The sequence below is a fragment of the Nothobranchius furzeri genome, chromosome 17 (genome assembly GCF_043380555.1).
Source record: "Nothobranchius furzeri strain GRZ-AD chromosome 17, NfurGRZ-RIMD1, whole genome shotgun sequence".
Lineage (NCBI taxonomy): Eukaryota > Metazoa > Chordata > Actinopteri > Cyprinodontiformes > Nothobranchiidae > Nothobranchius > Nothobranchius furzeri.
In genome coordinates this window covers 35,795,166-35,806,018 of record NC_091757.1, presented here as the reverse complement: position 1 = coordinate 35,806,018, position 10,853 = coordinate 35,795,166, and the positions used below count along the sequence as shown (strand labels likewise).

The 10,853-nt window shown below is 39.0% G+C and overlaps 1 protein-coding gene across 2 annotated transcripts; it reads left to right on the top strand.

Annotated features, from left to right (window-relative positions):
- Window positions 1-1,853: 1,853 nt before the first annotated feature.
- Window positions 1,854-8,580, top strand: zbtb34 (zinc finger and BTB domain containing 34). 2 transcript variants are annotated; one of them, XM_015972145.3, is made up of 2 exons: window positions 1,854-2,037; window positions 6,831-8,580. In XM_015972145.3, exon 2 carries the CDS (start codon window positions 6,864-6,866, stop codon window positions 8,391-8,393), a length of 1,530 nt encoding a protein of 509 aa, XP_015827631.1. In that variant the 5' UTR covers window positions 1,854-2,037; window positions 6,831-6,863; the 3' UTR covers window positions 8,394-8,580. The 2 variants fall into 2 exon arrangements, with proteins under 2 accessions (XP_015827631.1, XP_070402665.1); XM_070546564.1 differs by having other exon boundaries at window positions 1,991-2,119.
- Window positions 8,581-10,853: the final 2,273 nt, after the last annotated feature.

Below are 10,853 nucleotides of genomic sequence, written 5' to 3'. Positions count from 1 at the left end.
CCTGGAGCCCCTCATGCGTTCCTGGGTGCTGCAGCATTCAGAGCCATCCCCATTAGCTTACTGCCAAATCATTCTTGGTCAACCGAATGACACTGAGCTAACAAAGCCCCATTTCAGAAAAGATTACAACTCCAACAAGAAAGCCTTTGATTATGAATTTGCTTGCAGCGTTATCAATACCCCGATCATTCCCGCGCATCAACACAAGCATCTCTAATCACCGTACTTTGGCTGCGCCTCCAGTTGTGCATCAACCTACTGAAGAAGAAAAAAGAAGCAAGTCACTATGGAGAAAAGAACAGTGACTTGTTTAACAAGGAGCACGTGCAATGACAAAGTGATTCCTTTCTCAGTGTTGATCATCCACCTGCACACAGATTAGGTCAGATATTCACCTGAGCTGCCAGACTGTCACTCACACTCGATAAAAAAGAGAAGAAACCCACACAGCACACATTCACCAGCTCTCCACTTCAGGTGGAGAAGATAAAGACCTCCAGAGAGGAGACAAAGCACAAAGGTTTACTTGTTTCACCACCTAAATAATAAAAAACATACATCAAGCTGTTATTATTCATATGACATAGTGTTTATAAGCCTTATAATTTACAAATGATTGTGAATTTGAGTAAAAAAATTGGTGTTAAATGTTTATTTCTAGTAAGTGCTAATAGTTAACATGCTGTAATCCAGAATGCAGAAAAGATGACTGTGATGAACATTTTTTTTTACAGTTTTGTCTTATTTGCTTGTGTTTGTCCCATTTACAGAAAAGTGTCAAATTTTCTCTCATTATTACACACCACTCATACCCCCTGATTAATATGCACACAGTTGACATGTGGAATACTGAAAAGGACCGTTAATTTCATTTTCACGGTGTTCATGGTGAATTTTTTAATTTAACCACGTGGTTTCACCTGAAATGCTCTAAAACCCATGTAGCGGCGGAGTCAGCTGATTTGGGATGGCTTCACCACACTGGTCTCTGGCGCCACCTCGTGGATAAGATGGAAAAGTGAAACATTTTATGTTGATTTATGAAACATAACTTTTGGATTTCTCATTAAGTTAATGCGGAAATGTTGATGATATTTAGAGTTAAGTTTTGATTTTATCCGAAGTCTCAGACAATAATTACATTTATCTGAGAAAAATTAAAGAAAATAGTAAACCTGCATTTGACACATGATTTTTTTTTATATAAAACACATTTGAGCATCTCCTTTATTTATTCTCTAGTCCCGAATCCTGTTATTTTTATTACTATAATAAAGTTTTCCAGGCTTTCCAAAAAATATGATTAGGGTTTTTAAAATATTTCCTAAGTTCAAGGACATTTGGAAAATCTGGGCAAATTTTTTTTTAAGTTTATCTTTACCTTTGTTGTATTAAAACACTAATGACATGAAAAATCGTTAAATAAAAACAAATCTGATTTGTTTCCACTTTGAGATCTCTATCATTTTATGATAGATTTGATGATAACAAAAAATAAACAAACAAAACAAAGAACACTAAAAAAAACTAGTGAGGACTGAGCAATACTTTTAAAGGACAGGATGGAGGCTTAACAGCTGGAAAATTTATAAATATTAATTTATTCAAAGTTATCATCAGATTCTAGAGCTTTTACATCAGGTGATTAATGTCACGGGTTTAAGGCAAAAGAAGATGACGCTGTGTCTGTAAATCAGTGTGGCTAAATAAGGGAACATTATGGTTTTCTGCTGAAAACAAACAACTTCCAGAGAACCGCCGGTTGCAACTTTACATTCATTTGTGCGCGTGAAGGTCCGCCACCGCGTCACATATAGCTCCATATCTCAGCATACATGAGCAAGGGAGGGGCTGCTGCAAAACACAGAGATAGAATGAATGCAAAGAGCCTAAAGAACACTTCCTGTTGATGCTAAAATTGAAGCCGCAACTCAGCTGTCTGACACATCTGGACTGGAGAGGGGGGGAGGCCTGGCTGTAGTGTTAGCGAACTACTTGAAGGGAATGGACAACATTTAACGCTAATCTGGCAAGACGGTGAGTTTGGCAGACTTCGTATTTGGTATGGACTGGTGACCATAATGCGTTCGTAATGTCGGCACGTCGGTGCCATTTCACTGTAAGTAATGGGACATAACTACCTTCCTACGAGCGGTCGCTAGCTTTCGTTTGCCTGCACTTAGCTTCTGAGTGGATACAAAGCTATCTGTTAGCATAGGCTAACTAGCTATGCTATTTCAAATGTCAGCTGAAATAGTTCCCACCCGCATTCGACGCTGTAACGTAGATGTTCATTTTTACAAGCATGTCGGTTTTTTTTATTGTGATAGATAACAATGTGTGATTAAACCGATAGTAAAACAAGAATGGAGTTTCTGTTTAAGTTGCGCCTCAAAAAAACTCGGTTCTGGGTTAACTAATGCAGCTAGCTAATGTAGCTAGCTAACGTGCTAGTGACTGCTGCTTGGTAGTCGGCACGTTCGGCCCGGTGCAACGATGCGAATTAGTACATTTATGTTAAAGCAACTGGATCGTTCACGTGATGGCTTGTGTAAATGTCAAAGTTCATCGTAGTCGGGTGGATGGGGAAAGTTAGATCCGATGTTAGCACCTCCGGTGTGTCGATCACCCCCATCAAACCTGCTTATGTTTATTAAATTAAAGTTTGATACGCCACACACTTCGTGGCCAGTGTATCGCCATTTGCACACACGAGTTCATTTGCAGTATTATATGATTTTACAGTCTTGAGTCCCAATTACAGAAGTTGACTTATTACTGTATTACAACAGTAAAGTACCCAGGGTTTTTTTAGCTTTAAATGAGATAGCCTTTGTTTGTCTAAATATGTAACAGTCACCTTCCTCGTTGTAACAGGGTATGGGGTGGATTGTAGGACTAAAGACAGCTGAGAAACAGCGCACAATGTAACAATATGTACCACTGAACTAAGGACAAAGTACAGGGACATGGCGTATTAAATTCAGTACACCTGGGTTCACCAGGGTCACCAAGTACAGTGTTCACCACTGTTATGTGACATTCATTTATCTTACTGAGAAAAAAGTCCAAGTGTTTGCATGATCGTTGAATCTGTAACCAAAAGCATTTTTGTAGTTGCCAGAACACTGGCCACCAAACCAGTTTCAGTGTCTTATTGAAAATGCATGATTTATTTTCCGTCCCAGTCATTGTTTTGCTTTGCCAGTTTCACATGACCAGTTTTACCTGCAGTTTACTATGAAATAACTTGCTTGTGAAGTAATTTGTAGTCATTTGGTTTGGCTGCTTATGTAGTCGGTAATAAGTTACAGAATATGAATAAGAATAAGAAAATGTTGATGGCAAAAGACTGTCGTATATTATAATTTTAAAAAGTTGGAAAATATAAGTGAAGATTTGAATATTACATGTACAATAATGTCATAATCACTATTAAAATCACCTGCATACATGTTTATATTGTAAATGCAAAACTCTTTCTACTAAATTAGTGAAGTTCAACACTGGTTCTTTAAGGCTGCAATTCATGCATATTTTTGTTGGGTTCTTTGCCTCAATACACTTGAGTCACTGGTTGAATTACCAGTTCAGCATGTCATTAGTTTCTGCAGGTGCCTGTTTATCACCCGCTGGTGGAGATTGGGTGTGTTGGAGCAGAGAAATGTTTAAAAAGTGCTAAATAGTCCCTCAAGGACCTGGATTGGACAACCCTGCCCTGGACAAAAATATCAGAATATATCAGAATAATAGAAATGTGTGATCATTTTTGTGTTCATCATATGAGACAATTTAAAGTGTGTGTGGACCGTACATTATTGTAAGTATCTGGAAGAAATCTCATCATCATAATCTTTTATTTATAAAGCTCCTTCTTACATTTGTCATGTTCAAAGTGCTTTACATGATACATTGAAAAACATAAATTTTATACCATTTCATTAAAAATATTTTAAACAATGTGGAGAAAAAGACATTTGGTCCAGGGTTTTTATTCATCTCAGCAATAAACAGTCATTGTGTCAGTCGGGTAAGTTCATTTCCACTCGTGAAATTTCTTTCAAGGTCCTTACAAATTCAATACCATCGACTATACAGTCAATAAAAGAAATACAGAGGTGCAGTTCAAATATAGCAAAACCATAGGTACCATTTATCAAAGATAAAACTCTGTATTCAAAACATGTAATAATTTAGGTTATTTATATGTATTTATTAATTTCCCCACAAATTATGCCCATCTGAAATTTTTTGTAACGCATCTTTAAAGTATTTTTTTACAAAACCTCTTTAGACTTTCCAAAATGTGGTCTGACTTCTTTTTAGAGTCAGACTTGATATTTCCAACCTGTGTTTTGTATAGCTGAAACATTTGTGTAACATTTTAGTATAATTCTGTTTCTGTTGGTCAGTGCTTTGATGGCATCTCGTTAGAAAGGGGAGAGATAGTGAGGATGGGTTCAAGTCTTGTAGGACCTTATTTTGCTTTAATTGCATTAGCATGTCATTAGGGTGAAATAAGAAACAACTGTTTAGTTTTCTCCATTTATGTTCTCCATATTCAGTCTCTTTTTGCAATTTCTGCACACGGATGACTTTCTGCAGCAAGATTAGCATTGTTCAGGATGTTATTTTCACTTCTGTCCCTTAGGTCCTTCACAAGTGGGTCTATTTTTGTGTAGATGGTTTACTATCTGTTTTAAATTGCTCTCCATCCTGTGCTTGTTAAGCAAATTTGTCCTGCGTCTGGTGTGGCCCACAAACAGTTTTTCAAAGTAGGCAAATGCTGCTGATGTTGAAGAAAGCACACTGGGCTCGTCTGCTGACTTGGTTTTTCCGTTTCCCAACTGAAATGACAAACTTTTAAAATCCAAGCATTAGGAGACATCTTTTCTCTAGAGCTCAGCTGATCTTCAGTAAGTTCACGTATCGTGTTTTAGTGTGTTTTGCTTCCTGTTTGTGTGCTTCATGTAGCAGCTGTATCAATTTCGTTATCTAACAAGGAATTTGAGACACCAACAGATTTTTTTTAAGCTGAGTTCAAACATTTTTGGCCAAGCATGTGACCCTCACTCAGCATGTACATTTTAGCAACTGAGCAATCACTCTTCCACTGGGCTCTGAGTCTGCATGCTGTTGGCAGCTATTGCTACTGTGTTTTAGTGTCAAAATGTTGTATTTAAAATGTCTCAGCAGGTGTGAAAATTAAGCATAACCTCAAAACAGTTTTTAGGTTTGGAATTTGACTCAATGTTCTCTTTCTGGTGCCAAGAATTGCACATATGGTTTATTGCACAGGTGTCTTGGCAAGCTATTGCAGTAGGAGAAACATCCTCAAAGCCCCAAGAGAACGCGTCATGCAGAGAGGATCGTGCTGAGTAGCCAGTTATAAGGGTGGGGGGTGGGGGTGGGGGGGTGAAGGACAGATGGATGAGAGGGTTAAAGGGGGGAACCTGACACAATTATTGATATTAACTGTTTTTTTGTGCACACACGAAGTTAAACAGGCAGTTTAGTGTAAAACCACTTTAAGGTAACTTTTTTCTTGTAAAAGGTCAATTTAAAGCATTTAAATAGTTTTAAACTTTGCATTTCGACACCTAAAAGTCCAGGACACTAGTGCTATTGCTAACTTTTGGTTTTAGTTTGACAAAGACAAGCTATACTTATTTTATTAAGAGTCATTTCTATGTTTTACTTTGCTGGGGTAGTAATGCTTTACTGGTGTCCTGCACTACACATTCATGAAGTTTAAATGTTAGGTGGAAACCTGTTTTTTTTTTTTTTTTTTTACCTGAGGTATGCAGTACAATGCTTGTATTCAAAGTGAGGCTTTGGCAGGTGTGGCTATCCACTAGGGTTCACCAATCCTGTGTGTTTTACAAGTTTCCTGCTCCTTCACACCTGGATCAAGTGGTTTATTACCACCTCATTGGGTAGAGGTCTGCAGATGTCTGTTTTATTTATTTTTTTACCTGTAAACTTAAATCAGATGTTTTGGAGCAAGGAAACAGATCTATGGAATGGTGGCCCTCAAGGACTGAAGTTGGTGACCCCTGGTCTAGAGAGACAGCATCAAAAAGCATTATCACTTATAGGCAACAGCAAAAAGTCGGTCTGCTTTTGGACTGCTCAGAAGATTATCTTCTCAAGAACAGTTGGTGCATACAACACCAGGCAGAACCAGACTTTCCTCTTTTTCTGCCAAATGCTGTATGTACACTATACCTGTACAGCCTGACTAACGTATCTGTAAAGTCACGGTCTGGTACATTTTGTTCAGTCGAATTAATGTGGTTAATCTGCCTTCCCTTACTTCCTCCTCTGCAGAAACATTATAGAACTGAAAGCAAAAGGTCTTGAAGAATTGACATGATAATAATGGAACTTAAACTGAATATGCATATTTAGGTCATCGTAACTGTATAGATCTGTAACACGCTGAATCTTTTCTCCTTAGGTGTTTTCATGTGTTGGGACCAATTTTAACAGCAGTGCTACTCAGACCCATGTGCGATGTGTTAATCTTCATTATGAATTCACACATGCATGCATATATAGTGGCATGTGAAACTGAACCTGAGTTGAAACATGGGGTTGTGTATCACAACTGCAAGGTGGGCTTGGAAACTATTGTTCTGAGAAATTCTATACATGCCAGCCCAGTTTTCTCCACATATGTTGGTACGCAATATAATGTAACAACGTGTTAGCTTTATTTTGGTTATTGTTTGTAGATCTTTTTATGTATGATAATGTTATTTATGCTGTACTTTAGTGTCATAAATAATAAAACAACTTTTGTTTGTTTTTCTCTGCCTTTTCTTCAGGCTGTCGGCAAACTGGAGAAACGTATCCAAGAAATGGACGACGACGGCACCTACATCGAGTTTGATGTGCCGGAGTTCAGTAACACTGTTCTTACTCAACTCAATGAGTTGCGACTGCAAGGGAAACTGTGTGACATCATTGTTCACATTCAGGGCCAGCCATTTCGAGCTCACAAGGCTGTGCTGGCAGCTAGCTCACCCTACTTTCGTGATCACTCTGCTCTCAGCACCATGAGTGGTCTTTCCATCTCAGTCATCAAAAGCCCAGAGGTGTTTGAGCAGCTTCTTGCTTTCTGCTACACAGGTCACATGTCCCTACAGCTCAAGGATATAATCAGTTTCCTTACTGCAGCCAGCTTTCTTCAGATGCAGGCAATCATTGATAAGTGCACCAAAATCCTGGAGGGCATCCATTCCAAGATCAGCCTTCCCGTTAGTGCTGGCAGCCCAGAGAAGGACAACTTACAGACAAGTCACAATGGCGTGAATGACAGCAATCTCTTTATAAACCCTAGCCAGATCTCCCCCCCTTATTATTCCCGGCAGAATCAGCCAGGCATTGATGCACGGTTGGAGTTGGCAGGAAAAGGCCAAGGACGAGTACGGCAACAAGAGGAAGGCCAGTCGGATCGCGGCAGTAGTGATGGCGTATCGGAGCAAGATGCCCCCACTGAGGTTGAAATGGAGCAAGTAGAACTGATTGGCAAAGATGGACAAGTAACGGATGTTCATGTAAAAGTAGAGAAAACGGACAGGCCAAGTTACTCAGATAGTTCCTCGGCTGGTGATGATGGCTACCACACAGAGTTTGTGGATGGAGATCAGATTGTTGCTGTTAGTGTGGGATCCTATGGCTCAGTCATCCAGCCTGCTGCATATTCTTATTCAGGGTTGTCCTCCCCGTGTTTTGTCAACCTGAGCAGCTCCAGTCCTTCTCGTTCCTTGCTTAGTGGTGTCAGAGGTGGGCGAGCCAGAGCCAAGCGCCCCGTGGCCATTACAGCAGGAGTGCTAAGTAATGTCAAACCTGGCTCAGATGATGGCGAACAAGTTGTGGGTGCCACTGGATTGGAAAATGATGTGCGAGAGCGTAGCCTACGGAGCCAGTGGTATCCCTACAACGAGAGACTCATTTGCATTTACTGCGGAAAGACCTTCAATCAAAAAGGTAGTCTGGACCGCCACATGCGTCTACATATGGGGATTACTCCATTTGTTTGTAAATTCTGTGGCAAGAAGTACACAAGGAAAGACCAGCTGGAGTACCACATCCGTGGCCACACAGACAACAAGCCCTTCCACTGTCAGATCTGTGGAAAATGCTTCCCATTTCAGGGCACCCTTAACCAACACCTGAGAAAGAAGCACATGGGAGCATCAGAGATCAGGAATCATATGGATTCCCCAGAGAGAATGGAGGGAAGCTCGGGTCAGAAAGACCAAGAAGACCCAACAGAGGGGATGGCCTTTGAGGCGCAATATGCAGAAGAGGCACCGGCTAATGATATGGAAGAGAGTTCCAAATGCAGTCCAGAGGAGGCTCAAGCATCCAGATGTGACTTTTAGGTCCTGCTTCAGGGGAAGCAAGCTTTAAAAAATGATCATTTCAACCCAGTTTAACGCACTCACTTTTTGAATCAGCTCAGTGTTTCAAGGACCTTTCCTGAGACAAGGATTTCTGTCAATGTTTTGAAAGTGAGATGCTAAATCCAGAGAGAAAACGAGATGCTTTATAAGAATTCATTTAAGCAAAGGGAGTAACAACTTACTATTTTTGAGGTGGTCCTAATAATCAAGACCTCTAGTTGATTTCTCTTTATCTTTCCATGTTTTTTTTAAACTATTTACAGAGTTATATAGGCATGTTGCAATAATTGATAATGTGAAAGCTCTGGTAAGATGCTTGTCATATCACCTTTTTACCTGACCTGTTTTTGCACATGTGGCCACTGGAGGTCACTTACTCACAAGGAATGATTTTTCTACCAGTGCAAAGCTTAGTGTGACATATCCGTTCAATACCTCATGATGCAACTACATACTCATAACAGACAGTATTTTAACTTAAACTCACCAGGTTCTACCTCATAACCAAGAACCTACAATGCACAGATGTGCACACAGTTTGAATCCGTTTTAGGTTTTATGTACAGTTTATCTTATTGCCAAACTCTGTAGTAAATGTTCTTTTTACACAAAGCCTTGATACTTGGGGGGGAAATGTTCCTTGCTGATTGTGAAATGAGGACTCGTTTCATGATCAGCTAGGTTAAACTATGATTAAGAAGGTGCTACGTTAGGAGTGCATTAAGCCTGCTAGCTTATGTGCTTTTAGCAAATGTGGAAAACAGTTCAAGAGAATGGCTGTGATATGATTTAAAGATGCATTTTTCTGTTTTGTAAAAACTGTTATTCAAATCACTTCAGGATTTTATCGCACATCAGTACTGGAAGTCTCCTTCAGTTGGATTTAGATGCTGTCATCCATGTAATGGGTGAATTACGTCCACGCAGTAACAGTTTGTATTCCTCTATACCCTTATGGCATATTTTTACATAAAGTATGTGTACTTGTTTTATCCCAAGAGAGGCTTCCAATGTAATACTCAGTGTTTGACAGAGACGAGGGTACTCACCGTCAATCTAGCACATACGGAGCAGTCTTGAACAATATGCAAAAAGAATGAACAAAGGAATTTCAGCCATTGTCAGATGGTTTTAAATCCGGTGTTTGAAAAGACTTCTTTGTTTCATTTTTCTGTTGTTACAGATTAATAACATGGTTTTCTCGTTTTGTCAGTTCATTTTTATTACATCATCATGGATGTGACTTATAGCTGAATTTATGGTAAAAACTAAATCATTTAAAGGTAGTTGGCTATTCAAAGTATTGATGCCCTTTGCAGAGGGATTTTTGGGTGGAGTTCTGTTGAGGCGATTGGACCGAACAAACCTGCATCATCCAGGTGACTGGCTCTGGGGCAGTACATTCACCTGTTTAAAAAGTAACTTTAATGACACTCTGCAATCATTAATACTATTGAATAGAAGTCATGCATGTGGTATGACTTGTTTAATCTAATCTCTTTGTGCTATGGGGATCAGGGACGGGATGTTTTATATATGATGGGCACTTGAAACGTGTCGGATTATTATTATTATTACTATTTTTTATTTTGCAAAATTAAAGCTCAGCCAGGTGGGTTTTATGTGGGATTCTGCTTTCTTATTCACCATCAAGCTGTTAAATGCTTTTACCCTGTCTTTTATTTTTGGGAAGAGCACGTGCTTTATATAGGTTTTGTCCTATGCTGAATCATTTTCAAAGACCTTAGATTGAATATTTTACAGATTTTAATTAATTTTCTACTAACTGCATTTGTTGGGATCATATTTTCAGTTTGAAGCAGTGTCAGTCCTTTTTTTTATTCTTCTGAATGTGCAGTTGTCATCTTTACTCTGCAACAGAAAAGATGGCGAACCAAAATTTGAAGAATTTGGCTACAATCAGCATAGCTAGCTTTTCTTTTTCTTTGTGTACGAATCAGTCACACACCTTTGATTACAGCTAACAGTCTGTCGGCCTATAAATGTTTACCAAGTGAAGCTTATATCTGTCTGAAGCTGCCCGGGCAGCTTCGTCAACTGACTTGACCTTAACCAAAATCAGTTGCTGACTAGTTAAAATGTCACAGTAAGGAACTTTTCCCAATTTTAGATGATATAAGAACGTCTTTTTCTTTGAGGGAGAAATGTGATTATTGTTCTATGAATCATAGATACAAACTGTTCAAATAATCTTGTGCCAAGACATCTCACCAAAGACTAATGGATGACTTACAGTCCCTTTGAATTACGATGTGTCATTGAAGCATGGTTTAAATTAATGTAGGATTATTAGTTTATTGCTATTTGCAAGTAATGCTTGTTCCTCGGCTTGTAACAATCATTTGTGTAAAATTAGAACAAGTTGCTAAGAACATATTGAGTAGTGAAGTCATAAGTAATATAAGATATGAAGCCATA

Bases quoted from the DNA above. Each gene is read 5' to 3' on its own strand.
- zbtb34 (XM_070546564.1), top strand. From the start codon at position 2,093: ATGTCGGCACGTCGGTGCCATTTCACT. The intron at 2,120-6,830 runs GTAAGTAATGGG...CCTTTTCTTCAG, and splicing joins CACGTCGGTGCCATTTCACT to GCTGTCGGCAAACTGGAGAA.